This window comes from Hyposmocoma kahamanoa, unplaced genomic scaffold, assembly GCF_003589595.1.
Source record: "Hyposmocoma kahamanoa isolate Upper Pololo Valley unplaced genomic scaffold, ASM358959v1 99879, whole genome shotgun sequence".
In the NCBI taxonomy this organism is placed as follows: domain Eukaryota; kingdom Metazoa; phylum Arthropoda; class Insecta; order Lepidoptera; family Cosmopterigidae; genus Hyposmocoma; species Hyposmocoma kahamanoa.
The window spans coordinates 5,682,749-5,701,590 of NW_020656077.1; the positions used below are offsets into that span (position 1 = coordinate 5,682,749).

General features: G+C 36.4%; 1 protein-coding gene across 1 annotated transcript in view; it reads left to right on the top strand.

The window, feature by feature from the left end:
• The window catches only part of LOC113239424 (katanin p60 ATPase-containing subunit A-like 1), a 41,655-nt gene extending 28,566 nt beyond the window's left edge, over positions 1-13,089 (top strand). The window contains exons 5-10 of the mRNA XM_026476428.1: positions 126-281; positions 2,632-2,753; positions 4,358-4,537; positions 7,637-7,792; positions 10,646-10,869; positions 11,729-13,089. Coding sequence (XP_026332213.1) covers positions 126-281; positions 2,632-2,753; positions 4,358-4,537; positions 7,637-7,792; positions 10,646-10,869; positions 11,729-11,927 — 1,037 coding nt within the window. The 3' untranslated portion in view covers positions 11,928-13,089. The remainder of the gene's footprint in view (positions 1-125; positions 282-2,631; positions 2,754-4,357; positions 4,538-7,636; positions 7,793-10,645; positions 10,870-11,728) is intronic.
• Positions 13,090-18,842: the final 5,753 nt, after the last annotated feature.

Below are 18,842 nucleotides of genomic sequence, written 5' to 3' on the forward strand. Positions count from 1 at the left end.
TGAGTAAAAAGAAGTATGAATAATATTGTAATTTCAAAATACAACGCATAAGGTTCCTAATTAAAAGAAACCTGCATCCCGCGATTGATCAAGGGATAATATCTTACTTGAAACATTTATTGCAGCTAAGTTCAAGGACGGAACAAGCAAAGATCACGGGGGCAAGGAGAAGCAGGACCGCGACAACAACAATGGTGACACGGACGACGAGAAGCACAAAGAGGAGGAACGGCGATTCGAGCCGTCTGCGGCCGTCGACAGTGACCTTGTCGATATGCTTGGTTTGTACTTCATCTATCACTTGTTATATAGTTATTTACAACGCGATTATATTCCAGTAGTTTCACACACGCATACACTTATACATCCACACACGCAGTCGTACATGCAGACATACACACGTCACACTGTAAATTTAGGTAAAGTAATGGATTACTTCGCCTTAATTTAGTGTTATTAATTTCTTACCGAAGTAAGGATTTGGCGGCCAGAAATAAACGATCAATCTAGTTAAGACACCAGTCTTTACAAAGATTGTTTGTTGCCTAATGTAAAATAGAAGCAAATATCAAAATAATGTATAAAGTGTAAAACTTTGGGGAGAAAATAAAGGTTATCTATATTATTATTATTGAAAAAAAAAAGGGACTGCTTCTTAGGAAATGAAACTATATTTTGGATGTAAATCGGTTATAATTGTTTTATTCTCAGCCAACTCTGACAATGGGATCGGTAAAGCCCTATATATTATTAACTATATATCAACTAGAACGTCGATGTGTAGAACTTTGATGCAGTGTAATTTCAATTGTATCGTAATAGCACAAGATATCGATGTAATAACGGTTTTCAGTATAAAGTCGATGTTGCTATTTTCGATGTTATGATAAGGTTGGTTGTATGATCATTTTGCTAAGCGAAATTAATATAGTTCTCTTCACTTGCGTAGACAGTGTGATTGTGACTTGTAACCTGTTGTTGCTATACCTAAGACGTTCGTCTTCTGTTTGATGGCTTATTTATATTTATAGTTCTTATCGGTGATGCTCAGTTTATGCTATAAGGGCCTGTGCATACGGCGTATACGCACCGACCGTCGTCGGTAGTGTAGTGAATCGATTCAAACGCGCGCAAATATCGCGTTGCAAGCGATAAAAGAAGCTTAGATACTCCACTGGTGTTTACACTAAGAATTTCATGTAGTTCTTTTTTTATACTATCAAGTGACGGAACGAACAAGTCGTGCGCCTGATGGCAAGCTACGCGCCTGTCCATAACATTTGCAGTGCCACTCAGAGCTTTAAATCGCAAAGATCCGAGGGGCACTGCCACTGCTCCCATCACCCTGAAACATAAGTAGACAAGTCCCATGTGCCTGTAATTTCACCAGCACCCTTTAGGAACACAGTAGGTAATGCTAGTGAATGTAGTTGGTTCATTTCAAAAACTAACTGAAATTAACAAAAAAAATAAAATTAAAACTATCTCTTATCAAAAGGCGCGATTCATGCGTGCGACTACAGTGCGTCTACGGCACGTATGCGCGCGTCGTGGGCGCGTATAAAATACGCCGTGTGCATAGGCTAAGCTTTATCCTAAACTTTGCACACTCAGTCATAGCTTGTATATACGAACTGTCACTTTTTGGCCAATTATTTTAACTCTTATGTAAATAATTAACGATACTATTTTCCTACTATAAATAAAATAAATAAGTAAAATAAAACTTCTTTAAAAACATTAATTTGCTATCAGCCTGGATTTGGAATATATTCAGGCAAACAAAATGACTTAGTTAAAATTTCGCTAACATTTAAATATACTTTGTAATTTCTTGCTTAATCTTAAGCAAATTTAGTTTAGTTTTGTGCATTCCAAAAACTTGCTTAGCACGCCAGTTTTGATTGGTCGAAGTCAACTTCCTTTTATATACAAAACGTTTCGGTAATACACGGAAAATTAGTTTGACTAAGGCCCATAATACAAGCGGAAAGGGGATGAGATTAAATATTTGTATTTCGTCATTTTCGCCTAATTCTACGAAATCATATTACTATTATAGTGACCTTTTCTTTGCAATGAAATATAATCGAGGTGTTTTTGAAGGAAGAGAACGTACTAACCCTCGGCTTTCACGTAAATATTTCTCTAGCTATAATATTGTCTCGCTTGCAAAGTATAAAACAAAACTTTTATGCGAATTTCAAAGTGGTTATAATGCTATGCGAAATCTATGAACACTATATCATTATAATGTAGTCCAAGCGTTGAGTGGGTAATCATTGTAAGGAACGATCGATTCGGTTTCCTTGCCTACTTTATTTATGTTACATCACGTGCTGTAAGTCGTAATTTCTGACACGGCCCTCAAAAAATAATCATTCTAAGAGGACGTTTAGCGCTAGCGTCGTGGCGACAATCTTAGAGCATCGTGTGGCATCCCTCTTGTAAAAAATGACGTTATGCGAACTTTGTATCCAATGATCAAGCCCATACATGCCAACATGATAAGTCTGAACGATACAAATATGGACTTTGCTTTGTGAATCAAATTGTGCCTAATACGAAAACGACACGTGGTCTATGGTCATGATGTATACAGAAGAGTCATAAAAATATTTTCTATTGCAGAGAGAGATATAGTACAAAAGAATCCCAATATCAGATGGGACGACATCGCTGACCTGGTCCAAGCTAAGCGTTTGTTAGAAGAAGCCGTCGTATTGCCTTTGTGGATGCCAGATTACTTTAAAGTAAGTTTCTCTTTGTTCGTCTGAATACTACACGATATGAAAACAGAAGTGTGTTATTTATCTCACATATTAATACAATGACTAACCGAAGTAGTAGCATATAATCGTCATATATCATCATACTCAACGTTATTCTTTTATGCTATTTGTGTACAATTACTATATATTATGTAATAATTATATTTATTTTAAAACAATTCATTTTTGAATTACGTAGTATACACGTACTTTTTAATAAAAAAATATGTGCGCATTTGACTTCCATCTCATCTTATGGAAAGTGACGATTTAATTTTTTGTAAGTTATTTAATTATTGTCATATTTAAGTATGTATACTTGCGTATGTTGTTCCGTGACCTTACTTAGGGTCGTATTCCAGAACTGTACTCAATGCTCAAGTCAGGATTTGAGCAGACTTGAGTATGATTTCAAGCACTGGAAATACGACCCTAATGGCAAGGACTTGAGTATGATTTTCAGTGCTCACTGCAATACCCAAGTCCTGACTTGAGTATGGAGTAGAGTTCTGGAAGGGTCCTAACTGAAAATTTGTGTTTTCGCATTGCACTTTCCAGCTACTTTTGACCCTTTTGTTAAAACAGCTGGCACCACACAAATTATATTGTATACTTCGTGTCTTCGTTTATGTAATAATCTGTGATTGAATTTAATTTTGTTTGTAATTATTTATTTATGTCGTACGTTTCAAGTTTTTTTATAGTTTCGTTATTTAATTTATTTTTCTTCTGTTTCGTTAATTTTTTCTTGTATGATGTGATTGGTAGTAGTCAAATGTATTTTCTTACAGTGAACCCGGACGAATTACATCTTACGTATGTCGCGGAGTTACGATTATTTTACGGTAGGCACGGATTTTCCGCAGTACATACGCACTGGTCCGGAGAATTCTCCACGCGGACTGTTCCTTGTCAAAAGGCAAGACTAAAAAAAATTCCATACGTAAAATAAATTTACACTTGAAAACGTCATTTTTTAAACTACTGCGCATTCACTAAGCCCTGAGAAAAACAAGCAAGAAACTCTACGGGTTGCTCAGCTATAGGTATATAAACTTAAATACTGTGGAATAACACTTTGAATCAAATTTGTGTGGATCTAGGGCCATGTCGTCTTTCCATACATTGTTATCTAAGATGTAATGTTTTGTAGTATGACTTTTTAATTAAAAACTTTTAATGTAAGGTGTAAACTAAAGGTGTAAAATAAGATCTTATTTCAAAAACATATACAGTTCTCCATAAAAGAATCGTTACCTTATTTAAACGAAATCGTGGTTCCATGAGTTTGGAGTTACTTCTAATGTTAATGTTATGGATTGTATTGTTTATTTTAAAACCGTCTACTAGCGCCATGCTGTGGCGATACACATTCTGAAATTAGCATCATTATGCTTATTAATCCACCAAAAATGGAGAGGACGTGCTTCGTTCTTCTGCGCTTTTCTAGTTAACTAGTATTTCTGTGGTCTGTAAGTAATTAGTAACGCACACACTCAACATAGCCCTGCACTAGGGAAACCCAGTGTCGCGGGTGCGCGATTAGTTAAAATAAGAACTAGTTGGTAACTAAAAATATTTGGCAGGGTATCCGACGACCTTGGAAAGGAGTTCTAATGGTGGGTCCCCCGGGGACGGGCAAAACGATGTTGGCGAAAGCGGTGGCCACCGAATGCGGGACCACTTTCTTCAACGTTTCCTCATCCACACTCACCAGCAAGTACCGAGGCGAATCCGAAAAGCTGGTTCGGTTGTTATTTGAAATGGTACGTTATTATTTTATATTATTTATTTATCGAGTTATTGGGATCTGGGAGTCAACGGTGACCGTGGGACCTGTAAAGAGAATTTCTAATTTGTTATCTGTTTACAAAAAAAAATGTACAATTTTAAAGCCTAAACCACAAAAAAGTAGTGTTAAGTTTTTATTCATTTATTTATTTGGTATCCAAATAGAACTATAGTTGCAGTAGAGCTCGTAGTGAAAGAGTTCGTCCAAGGAAGTACTGCCGGCAAGCAGTAATGTGGGGTCACATTACTACGCAGTAAGTTCGTTAAGTCCGTTTTTGAAATTTCATTCACGTGAGACTTGTCAACTTATGTATCAGGGTGACGGGCGCGGTGGCAGTGCCCCTCAGATCTTTGCGAATTAAAACTCTGAGTGGCACTGCAACTGCTATGTACAGGCGTGTCGCTTACCACCAGGGGTACAACTTGTTCGTCCCGACTCTCGGTATCATAAAATAAATGTAAACAAACAATATCTATTAAATTTTTATTGAATTGATATTCAATTATTTTTTTATGAAACCACTCCACTTAGAAAGAATTCCTTCGATCTGGCCGGGATTCGAACCGACATCTTCTAGCAAACCCTGTGTCTGACTCGACAAGAAAGAGACAAGACACGGAAGGAACCAGCGGACATCACGAATTTTTCTATGTGCTTGTTGTCGGATCTTTGCATTTGGTTTTCAACGACTTTTTAGCCGTAGCGCCTATGAGAAATCTATGAAATATCAATATGTATGTTAAAGTATGTCCCAGTAGCATTGACTTACAAATAAATGGACGACGGGTCTAATACAAAAACCACGAAAAAAATGTCCCAAGTCAACCTATTTAAACGTAGTGACATGTCAAGGAATATGAAAAAGCTAAAACGTTTATTTGTAAGTCAATGCCCAGTAGCAGGGAAACAACTCGGCAATTGTCCGAAAATTTTCAAATGGTGAAATTATTCCAAATATGTTCCCAAAAGTACTCTCGTGTTTTTTATGAAAGCTTATAATTTTTTTTTTAATTTCCTTAGTAAGCATGTGTATAAATTTGTCCCTATCCTAACACTACATCCAGGGTGGTAGACTATCGCCTAACCTATATCCAGCAGTAGCACGTAAATGGATGTCTAAAGTATAGTAACATTGTCATATAACTTGAAGACATTGAAGGCGCTGGATGAGGAGGTCCCGGGTTCGATTCCCGGTAAGACCAATTTGAGTAAAGAAACATATTTTATTTTATTTACCTCGACGTTTCGGACATATTGCAACGTCCATGGTCTCGAAGGGACTGAAGGAGCGGGTGTCAGCATCTTCTAGCCGTGCGAGTTTTTCTAACTACCCGCACTTGATCTTCATTATTTATTTGGCACAAGGGTTCTCACTAGACCGACACACAACACTCACGACATCCGGCGACTTGTCGGGCGATACTTGATGTCGTTTACACTTGCTGATAACTGGATCCCATGATGATGAAAGCTTAAAACCATCTTCTCGGTTGAAATTACGGTGTTTTTTAATTTCAATAGCTTCACGTACGGTTCTACTATAGTGATGACGTTCTGTAGAAAGGATCTTGGGATTATTAAGCTCAATCCAGTGTTTTGGTCCTGATTCTAGCAAATACTCCGCTATTGCATACTTGTTGAGCAGATGGTTCTTAACAGCCGCGATGTGTTCTTTAAATCTTTCCGCTGTGGTGCATTTTGTCTGCCCAATATAGGAACTCCCACAACTGCAGTCATTCTTGTAAACGCCCGGAGATTGAAAGGAGATTACGTCCTTAGGTGATCGGACATGCCCCGTGACCTTAGATAACGGCGTAAACACACTTTTTATAGAGTACTTTTTCAGTACTGTGCCGATTTTGTTCGTTATTCCTTTCACGTAAGGCGACGCTGGTTGCCTTGAAACGTCAGGACGTTTCTCTTTAGCCTTCCGCCGTGGTTCCCGTCGGTTCACTCTGTATCCGTTCCACCTAAGGACATTCTGAACGTGAGATATCTCATTCTCCAAGAGTTCAGGGTCACAAAGGTCATATACTCTGTTCAGCAGAGATCTTACAACAGACTGTAGGTGACGGGGATGGTGGTGAGACAGAGCGTTTAAATACTTGTCTGTGTGTGTCGGCTTCCTGTAAACTTTGTGCGTCAAGGATCCGTCATTTCGACCTATCACTTTTACGTCCAGAAAAGGCAAGCTCCGTTCCGACTCCAATTCATACGTGAATTTAATTTTTGGATTAATGGAATTGAGATGCTGTTGTAATTGCTCAACTTCCCGTTCACTGCCCTTCAAGGTAAATAAAATGAAATATGTTTTATACGTGATTAAGTCCCGAATTAAAAATCAAATAATGTGTAAAAATCGTGCAAGTTTAAATCAAAGTGTTGAGTAAAGAACTGTTCTAAATTAGTTGTAATCAGGCGTTCTTCTCCCGTTCACCGTAAGACATTTGTCCGAAACAATTATAGTCAAATAAGTAATACTCGAAAAAATTAAAAGATGCGTGATGCGAAAGAAGCTTCATACTTGACATTGAGAAATCCTATCACTCTTTACGTTCCTAGGATTAGGACAAATTTAGACAAAAGCGTTTTTAAATAGACCGTCTGGCTCATTTAACTCCTTAGTTAATAGATATGGTGGGTGGACTTGTTCAACACCAGTACAAGTAAACTAAAACGCTTTTACTGAGTGATATGTTTTTTTCTTCAAATATGTAGATAAACTGTTTAACGTTTTTAATTTCGTTATTTTTATTTATTGTTTTTTTTTTCTTTAAATCGGCAACTTACTTTATAGTTTGTTTCTGTCACTGTAAATAATTATGTGTGGAAACTTTATACATGTACTGGCCTGTCAGGCGTGTATTATACTTTATTCTATTCTTGTTACCTAGCTGTAAGTTTTCCAAATTTATGAAAAAAAAATCTTTTGATTTCGCCGAATACTTATTTGATTGTAATTGTTTCGGACAAATGTCGGACGGACAACGGGAGTAGTGTTTTGGGTAGCACCCCGGAGTGAATTAATCAATGTTGTTGTCTGTCACGTTATTATATTATTGCGGTGAACCAGGCTCGTTTCTACGCACCGAGCACCATCTTCATCGACGAGATAGACTCGTTGTGCTCGCGCAGAGGGTCGGATAGCGAGCACGAAGCTTCGCGTCGCGTAAAATCGGAGCTGCTCGTGCAAATGGACGGCCTTGGCTCCTCTGAGGAACCCTCCAAGGTAAGTAGTAAAATAAATACGAAAACATTTCAACGAATTACTTATTCTACTTGAGGTGAATATTATACTCCATTTGTTTAGATACGGGCAACGGCACATCAGACTACACATTTTTGTTCGAAAATCGCCTCCAGTGCAACGGGACAAGATACGTCAATGTGTAGCTTGATGTGCTGGCGTGTGTACTTAACTCTAAATGTAAACAATCTTGATACATCTTTTTGTTGAAACATATACTTTGCAAATCAATACGTATAAAAATAGGCATGCAATTTCGTATGAAGCTAATTATTTGTATTTTGTATTTGAAGGTGAGTAAAATTCATTTTATAAATGTACATTTCATTAAATAGACATCTCAAGATTGTTTACATTTAGTTAAGTACCTAAATAAATAGCCTATAATGTTCACCTCCATTAATATTAAATTAAGTCTTTATAACCTGCAAAACTATACGAAGAAGGACGAATTATTACATATGCGAAAGAAAATCTAAACTTAGTATCGGAAAAATTAGTCTCATCGGTAGCTGAACGAAATCTATGCGAAATTATTAATCAACAGAAAATATCTTCATATAATCGGTCTGTATAAACCATCTGAAAAAAGCAAGCTAGAATTCACTTAAGAACTGGATATATGTATATATTCTTTATTGCCCCAAAAAACATCATAAAACTGAACTATAGGAATAGTGAGCAAAGATGGACTTATCTTTAAAAGAGATCTCTTCCAGCCAACCCAAGACAGTGAGAACAAAGGTCATAAGCGGACACTATATTAATATATTACTAAAAGAAAGATTATAAACCTTTTGCATAATGAATTTGTAAATAACTCGTCATAATTCAAAAACACCTTGTGTGGACGCGGTCTTCTTGTAAAAAAGTAAATATATTAACTTTATGGTATGTATTTTATCTGTATGTACAGTATCAACCCCACACACATGTATATGAAATCGTTTTAAATATTTGATTTTAAATACGCCACTCCAAGTAAAATATAGGTTTTGTAGATTAGTTAAAGATTATTTAGTTAGAATGACAATCCTAAATCAGTAAAGATGAAGGAAAATTATAGTAACCGTTCCATACAAAATTGTACTTTTAAATATGTATTTAGGGGACCTAGTAATTCTAAAAGTCCGTAGTAGTACTTCATGTGAATAATAGAACTAGTTTGGAACGTTCGTTCAGTCCGAGCAAGGACAAGACGAACTTAAAGAACTAAAAGTAATTTCGTTATATAACTAGTAACTTCGGTCTTCCGAACTAGTTCAATTGACTGGTTTGACTAGGTAGAATCGCTCACTTCAAAGACTGAACAGACATCTAGCGGCTAGCTAACTTAGCTAAATCAAAATTGCACATGCCCCCGCCCCCTGCGCGACTCCTTTTGTCTTTAACATCCTCCGGGATTCGCTCTGGACCTTTTAGACGGAAAAGTGTCGTTTTTATTTTGACTTTCAATTATTTTGTGAAATCTAGTTTATTGCTAGCTATTGTGCCTTAATCGAAGATTAAAACGCGAAATTATACGAATCTCGATCTAAAATACCCGTATCGGCCCGTTTTAAGGAATCCCGAGTCAATCCAAGCACGCCGCCTCAAATTGCCTATCCTCTTTGTGGCGGCCATATTTACGGAAACATATTTAAACTTCATGTTTAGGCTGATGGCTTTGCCAAAGCCTTAATAAAAAAAAATAAAAAAATTAACATCCTCCGCGTCCCTGTAGTGGGCGTGGCCTAACTTATGCAGTCGACCTGCTGATAAGATAAATATTTATAATATTTCATCGGATGGCGCAGTCAAGGTCCATCAGAGGCCAACTGCACTGTGTCAGTGTCAAAAGAAGTGAATAGGCTTTTGCTACACTAACGCCTAACGACCAACATTGTCATCCACAGTCATATTTTAAAAATAATAATTCATTTTGTTTTCTCTTACAAATATTTGTAGGTAGTATATTACAGATTTACTTTCTGTCAGCTCTGAAAACCTTTTAATACAACTTTTTAGTTTTTCTATTTAGTCAGATCCTTTTATTTATTTATTTATTAAGAAATCCAACGGCGTTACATAAAATATTTTACATAGTGTATATATAGGCTAAGAGTAAAGCTAATGACAGGTTTCCCTTGTTTAGATATCGTTATATAATATTAAACAAAAGTAGGTACATCTAACATTAGTGGTGAATGAACAAGATTAAACTAGTTTTAGATGCCGAAGTAACAAAATCACTTGGTGTTTAAAGATAAAATAATAATATAATAACTGTAATTGGAAGTTAATGTAAACAACTCGTCATTACGCTAAACAGAAACTATTAAAAAAAGTGACCTGTTTAATGCAGCTATTGTCTTTCGTATTATCACTAGAATGATGGAACTAAGTTACTAGGGTACCTATTTTATTACCATTCTTCATGTAAGCAGCCGCCAAGGATGGATTGTAGCATTTCTACATTGGTTAAAATATTATGAATAGTTTTAAGATGCAATGTACCATGCGATGTGAAAATTTTGTGTCTACAAAAATAAAAATCTAGTGATAAGTGTATTTATTAGCTAATATAGTGTATAAAGTGCAATTGTATTTTAGAATTATTATATTGTAGATAAGTATCCCCTTGTAAAGAGGGAAGAAACAGCTGTAGGCATGCTTATGGCAGTTGCCCGTGATCATTGCTGCTCACATATGAACTCTTAAGTCCAGAAATGTATCAGTTGGAAGGAAAACAAAAAAAAATATTTCGTTAGATTAGCATTAGACAGTTGGTGTTAGAAGTTTAACGAAACTATAGGACCCTTTATAGTATGAAGTTTAAAAAAATACTGGTTTCAGGTGGTAATGGTGTTAGCAGCGACGAATTTTCCTTGGGACATAGACGAAGCGCTACGGCGGCGACTTGAAAAGCGCATATACATTCCATTGCCCACGCAAGAGGGCCGCCAGGCGTTGCTGAACCTCAATCTGAGAGAAGTCAAGGTCGACCCAGAGGTAGATCTTACCGCTATTGCCATGAAACTGGACGGTTACTCCGGCGCTGATATTACTAACGTTTGCCGGTAAGTCTTAATATTAACGCTGTATATCAGTTATCGTAGAACTTTTTGTACGACAGAGGTGCACCTACGAGTCACATTTCAGGTTCATCCAAGGAACACTTTGTTAAAAACGCGTATTTAGCGTATCTCGCTGACCTAGAACGAACGGTACAGACCGATCACCTGTACGTATTGTGTTAAATATCATGCACATCGAGCATATAACCAGAAATAGAGACGAAATAAGGACCATCCATCCCTGGTAACTCATCAGGCAAATGGGCCTTATATCACTTTTAAATGTCAACTCTCGTTAGCGCTGAAATCACAAATTAGAAAGCTGAAATAGTACAGCGCCAACAACTTGACCTGTGCGTACGTCTCCGTGTATTCCAAAAATATTCTGTATTTATTGTAATAAAGATAATACCTCTAACAAACAAAATAAATGTTCCATTCGGTGGTGTGGGAAAAACAGCAAAACATCTAATTACAAAAACGGAATCACATTTAATCGGTAATTAAATATGTAATTTTTCAATTTTCGTCCATTATAGCAAGGCTCAAGTTAAACTGTTCGATTTGAAGTGAAACAATTGACGCCACCCGTCAATAATTTCGAGTTCGGGCTAACCAATCGGACCGCAGTTGTCACCGCAATAATTTGGCAGAATAATTTACAAACAAACGAAATGACGTTTTGTCTCTATTTCTGGTTATATACTCGATGATCATACATACGACATACGACGCCTCTCGTCCACTGGAGTAAGCAGTACAGATGAGACTACCAGTCTCGACACGTCTTCTCTCGTATGAGAAGTTCTATACGTGAATTGTTTTTGAAAATTATTTCACTCACATACATGTAACTTTCCAGGGACGCTTCAATGATGTCGATGCGACGCAAGATCGCCGGATTAAAACCCGAGCAGATCAAACAACTCGCTAAAGAGGAACTAGATCTCCCTGTGACCATGCAAGATTTCATGGAGGCCCTGTCCAAATGCAACAAGTCCGTCTCCAAGGGCGACATACAAAAATACCTCAACTGGATGGCCGAGTTCGGCTCGTCTTGATAGACAGACAAACGAACTTAACCTATAGGCCCGAGTTAATTAATTGCCCGACACTTCCCGGTCTATGTCAGAAAACGTGACGGCTGAACACAAAACAGCAATAGATTAAGTATAAAACGTATTCCGTGTTTTACACAAAAATTCACAATTCTAATTATGAAAAACTGATAGTTAGGACCTAACACTACTAAAGCTATTTTATAAAAGACAACATTATTATCATACATTTGCTATAGAATATATTGTTCATAATAAGGTCTGACAAATAGTTTTTAATAGTTGAAACTTAAAAATGCCTTACGTTAGTTTAAGTTGGTCAGAGCAACAATTGGAATGTTCCAGTACATGATAACATATCGAAAACATACATATTTTAAGAAACATTAAATCAGTTTGACTTATTGACAGCCGCAAAATCTTAACACAGAAATATGTATAAAAACTATCATTCTTTAGGTTTAATTTTGTGATGTGTGAGACAGTTCGTATACTATTATCGTGTATATAATTAAGAAAGTTAATACAGCCATCGTTTTATGTAAATAGGCTTTTAAAGATCACACAAAAAAATAACGTATTTCTGTAAACCATACAGTTCGCCCACCATGTTTAGAATATTCTCTGCTACCCATTGTAATGCATTTAAATGTAGGTATTTGTTTGAATTTGTCAGCTCCAAGGAGTGACTATTTTAAATAATATCTCTCAGTATTTGTTAATATTTTTTGTTTAGGTATATTTATAAACACGCAAATTGTACTTAAATTAGGTTAATTGCGATTTGTAGTTTATTTATAATTTTAATGCCATAACTAATTTATATGAACTTTTTTATTTTTATAACTCTAGTTAGTGTTGAACTCTTTGTGTCGTTGCTTTTCAATAATAGTAGCCTAAACCAAAATGCTTTGTTTTTATTACTAGAGGTTGTAGTGGGCAGGGTATATTTACCTAAACTTCAAGTAATAGAGACACATAGAGATAATACCTCCCTCTGAAACTCCGGAATGATTGAAAATAAAAGGCAAAACAAAAAGTTAATATTTTATCATGCAATTACAATTATTTCCTTCTGCTTCCAAAACATTACTACCGAAAGAAATAGTTAGTTTAAAAAATATAGAATAAAATACACAATAACTCTGGCAAGTCAGAGGGAGGTGTTTATTCACAGTTTAAGTATTATCTTTACGTTTGTCTGTATTTTTTAAACCATCCTTCCGTTCAATTAAATGTTTTTGACATAGGCCGCTATTCTAGGAACCAATCGATATAACAATTTTATTTTTGCAGGGTACATATTATGAAAATGTGAAAGTAAATGCTTATTTGTGTCCTTTATTTATGTTTAGTTAGACCAAAAGAAAATGATCTTAGAATCTACATCAATTTTAGATATATAAAGTGTAGTAAAATTATTGAACATTTTTCCAAAACTCGTGTTTCATCATTTATTACATGTTTAATAAACTTGAGTACCATTTTCCGAATCTGCCTGTATAAGAATGCCACTCAAAGCATTTGTGTTCAAATCATGATTTAATTGTACTATGGATATTGATTAATTTTTAAAACTCATATTTTTGCAATCATGTTAACAAATCCAGTGTTTAAAAAAAAATGGAAATATATAAAATACAAGTTAATATTGTTTGCTTTATTTTGTAAATGAAAAAAAAAACATGTTTCAAATGAGATATTGCGCTCATATTAAACCTAAACTTTTCAATTGTGAAAAACTGTTTTAGGTTTTTGGGTCAGAACTATAAACATTCTAAACGGGTACCTGCAACACTATTTAGAACATAAAATAGTGTGTGTTTTGGGCTAAATCTAAATATTGATAAAACAGCCATCACCGATCTAGAAGTGATTTAGTAGATATACTGTCGTGATGGTGTTTTCATATAAAAGTGTTCGCACATTAACCTCAGTGTTCTACTTGCAAAATTTTGAATAATAACTAAGTAACATAATAAACTCAGACATTTTACATTGCCGTAAATTAAGCCCTATGTTTGATCATAGTACTGTAATACAGGCAGCTTAGGTTTGTATTTAGAATTGTATAAATAATAGAGGGTTGATGTCAAACGGACATCTATGAGTTCTGGACAAATCCTCGAAATTAAATATACGTATTCTATGGTATAAATCTTTATTCATGAATATAATCCTCGTCGTTTTATATTTAAAAAGTAATAGTACTACGTTCCCGTTATAGTACCTTATTAATATTTTAATAGAAAACGCTCGCGCTCTGACGTATGCTTGTTAGACCACTCCTATAATCATAGAATACTTTAGTTCCTAAATTATAATACATTTTTCCTAGGCATTCCATATCTTCTCTCTCTGTACTGAAGAAGACTCTTGAAATGTATTTGTCGTATACATTGTCCATTCCAATTCCTTAAACCAACCAAAAGTACACATCCAATTTAGTACCTAAATTTTATTCATAGTTTAGATTGTTGCAGAGAACAAATAAGTAATTGTTGTATGGTGACAAAAATTAATATACACACTTAGCAGGCATGTTTAATGGAACACTAGCCAAATCCTAAAAAGAATGCAGTGTTTTTTTTCAAAATTGTGGTCCACTGTTACTTTTTTATTGTAGGTCTAATTTAAAAATAAAATTGTCGATCGTTATTTTTTCATTCATTGTTTTAATTTCCTACTAATACAGGTTTGTACTGATTTGAGGTTGATTCGTAAACTTTACTTGAGAAGTTATTTATTTATTAAATCAAATTTTAATTCATCCCATACAATGAAATGATCCTTTCATAAAACAGTCGATAAGCACCAAAAAATTTTTGATCAATTTTATTACCGTTTATGGATAACTCGCGCGTGACCAAAAATTGATTGTGGCAAAATTGTTTTCACAAAAAAATACTTAGGTGTTAGGTGCGTTAAATGGTTCCTAGGACAGTTTCCTTGTATCGTATTAACCTGATTTCCTCATTTAAAAAAAAACACTATATTTCAGGCATCAGATCACGACTGAAGATGATCATTAGTTTTTATTACGTATATTATTTCAAAGAAAGTGTACGTGTAAAGTGTACATCCGACGTTTTTAGTGAAATAATTGACGATATGTACCAACACGATTATGCTCGTAAATTATTGACAACAACGAGGACCGGCCAGCAGAAAGTAAAATAAGTAAGTAAAAGTAATGAGACATAGATGAGTGTTAGTGTCAAATATGGATTTGATTGTTTCTCTGCTCCTTGTATGCATAAATAAAGAGGTCATGGATTTTTTAAATACCTACACACATCAAAAAAAGTTTGCGATCACTTCGAAAAACTGAAATCTTTTTTGTTACTGTAGATTATATTATGATTTAAAAATTAAAAATAAATTAGAACAAAATTAAAATATTTAAAAATAAATTAGAACATAAAACAATGACCCCGTTCAATTGTTTTTTCATATAAAAAGGCTTTCAGTCCTAGCTTACGCTCATTCAGAAATCTGATTTAGTCAATTATAAGCGATTCAAGATATTTTTCGCGGAAAGTTGTGATTGAAAAAATGCCAAGAGGATTATCAGAGGTTTTACGAGCTAGAAAAGTAACTTTGAGGGAAGAAGGATACACCACGAGAGTAATAGCACGCAGACTTGCTATATCCCAATCCTGTGTCGTGGCTACGTTGCAGAGGTATCACGGAATGGGGAATTTAGCTGACCGACCCCGCAGCGGTCGCCCAACTGTTTTGACAGCTGCCCAAAAGCGCTATATTAGATTGCTGGCAGCCCGTGATCCAACAATCAACGCCACTAAAATAAAAGCAGAAGTCAGGGCCGCCTCTGGGCTTGAAGTTAGCACGCAGACCGTTCGCAATTGCTTGCACCAGGCTGGATTACGAGCACGGAGGTCTTGGCGAGCTCCGCTCAATTCCCGGCAACGTCAACAACGAAGATTGCAGTGGGCTAGACTTCGGCAAAATGAAGAAGGTGAGGACGAAAACATTTGGCAAAACTGTCTCTTCGTTGACGAATCCCGAATCAGCACTCATCCAGATAGCCGACGTGTCCGTGTCTGGAGAAGACCAGGCGACCGTGAAAGACAATGAACTGCCACTGGAACAGTTCAGCAAGGCGGAAAATCGGTGTCCTTTTGGGGTGGCATTATGATTGGAGCTAGAACGCCTTTGATCCCGTATCGGGGCTTCATGGCAGCAGACATGTACAAAGCAGTTGCTATTGATGATATCGTCAGACCATTCCGAGTAAACCATGGGCACCAATTTGTACTGGTCGATAATAATGGGCGCATCGAGCTCAACGAGTCAATGCTGCTCTTCAAGAATACTATATCACACGATTAGACTGGCCTGCCGGCTCGCCCGACTTAAACCCAATAGAGCACGCGTGGGATGCTCTTAAACGAGCAGTATGGAACCGTGAGCCACGTCCCCAAACAGAGTTCCAGAGCTCAGGGAAGCCGCTATTGAAGAATGGGATAGGTTACCCCAGGAAATGCTGGATAACTTGATCCTCAGCATGCCCAGGAGGATCTTCGCATGTATTCGAGCCAGGGGAGGAGTTATTTTATATTGAATTCACACCTTTTAATAATAAATTGTTGTTTAAGTTTAATTAAACAGCTTTTTCTTTCTATGAAATTTCTATCACTATTACATTATGATTAATGGCTCAATTTTTTTATTTTCATTTCAAACAGGGTATTCCTATTTAAAGAAAGCATACAACATAGATTTTTTCTTGATAAAGTTAAATTTAAAGAATTATAGGAGCTTATGCTATTGATCGCAAACTTTTTTTGATGTGTGTACGTATCCTTTTATGTATAAGTAGATCATTGTGATACTGTCGATTTACACAATGGCATTTTACTATTTTTATTAATTTCGCTTTAAAAAGTTCCCGTTCGTTAGGTTCGCTTTAAAAGGTTCTCGAGTGTTAGGTTCGCTCTACGTTTTATTTTGTGCTCACTGTTCTTAAAGTTGGGTTTTATTTCGCGCTCTTAAAAACGTCTTTTCACATATATGTATTTCTAATTTGTGCATAAAAATTTGGTTGTGGCAAACGAATTTCCCGCGCAGCGTATGAGCGTACATAGTCTAAATCGGTATTTACAGTAGACAAGTTTTGCTACCACACACACACAATTTCGCAGCGTCTTTCATTCTTGTCTATGCTTTATAGAGTGGTCCCACAGCACCCAATGATAATAATATATACTTCATCATCATCATCGTAATACAGCCTGACTTCGCCCACTGCTGGGTAATATACTTATTTATTATTTATTTATTTGTTGAGCACTGGTTATAGAGCCATCAGCTTAACAAGCTAAACAAATAATTGATTCGAAACATAATAATACTTAAACTAAAAATTTACATGTGAAAAGGGAAAAAACTGTGACTGCAAAAACCCGCCATTTTTCCTTTAACTGAACAATCGTGATAATATGAATCTATGCACAATGCGCATTTTATACGCGCCGACGACGACGCGATGCGCGTATACACGCCGCGATGCGCGTATACACGTCTCAGGAACGCTATAGACGCGCGTACGTATCGCGCATTTTGACAAGAGCTTTAATTTTAGTTTTTAACCTACATCTAAAAAAGGAGGTCGTTTTCAATTCGACAGTATTTTTTTTATTTAAGCTCCGGCTTACTTTTTACTTCTGAACCGATTTTGATGATTCTTTTTTTGTTGGTAAGAGGGTCTCTCTCCTCTCTCTCACCTCTAGTTAACCGATTCTAATAAAATTTATACTAATACATGACAAATAGATGTAATTCACGGACTGTTGAGGTTGGTTTTTTTAGTACTCTGTACTAAGATTATGTTTGTCAATTTCAGTTAATTTTTTGAAGTGAAGCAACTATAAACACCAATTGAGTATATAAACTTCTTGCTTGCAACGCGATGTTTGCACGCGTTTGAATCGATTCGCAACAGCGCGTCTGCGGTGCGTATACGCGCAGATGATGCGTGTTTACGCATAAACGCGCGTTCATGAAACGCGCTTCGTCAGCGCTATAGACGGGCGTAAAAAGCGAGTTCACGAGTCTTTCACTTGCATTTTTTGCTAGCTTGCGTTGGCTTAGAAATCTACCTCGAATCTTCCACTTTGCGTTACGGAGAAACTTGCGCGCATGTGCGATGCCTTGTCTTTGTTTTGGTTTTATTGGACGCGTGGACGCTGCTGCTCTGTGATTGGCCAGTGGTGCTATCCTCCGCAAAAGTTCCCTGTTGCTTGCGTGGAAATATCAAGCATGCTAGATATCAAACTCACGCAAGCAAAGCAAAGTGCAAAGCAAGTGGCCGGCGCAAGCGAGCGACTCATGAACAGTCCTACCTGCGCGCCACGCAAGCAAGCGAAAAACGCATATGAAAGAATCCGGCGGGCAAACACAGGCATGTCAATGTTGGCAAATCGCTTCTTGACTAACGTAAAGAGTTTTTAGGTCAGTCCAGCGCTGGCATACCAACCTCAGAGGACGGAAAAATGCCAAAGTACAGAGAACGTAGCTTTTTCCATCCTCTAAGCTCTAAGCGTAGCGGTTGCTTATTTTTCGTGCCAGTAATCTTTCTCTCTTTGCTGCATTCAACCATGTCTCTGGACACGCATAAATACTTCGGTGCTTTTTCTGACGTTGTCGTACTGGTAACCACACCACACGTGGAATTGTCGCACGATTAGTTTGAGATTTTTTTAACAAAGTTATACTACTCGTATAATGTAATGAAGACGGAACAACAATGATCTTATATAAATATAAAAAAAATGGCGAAACAACGTTTGTTTACAAAATATACCAGCAACGTCCCATATGCTCCAAGCCAGCAATATGATATTTAACAAAAAAACAAATTTACGATTAGAACACAATTTTTGGTTATCGAAGAGG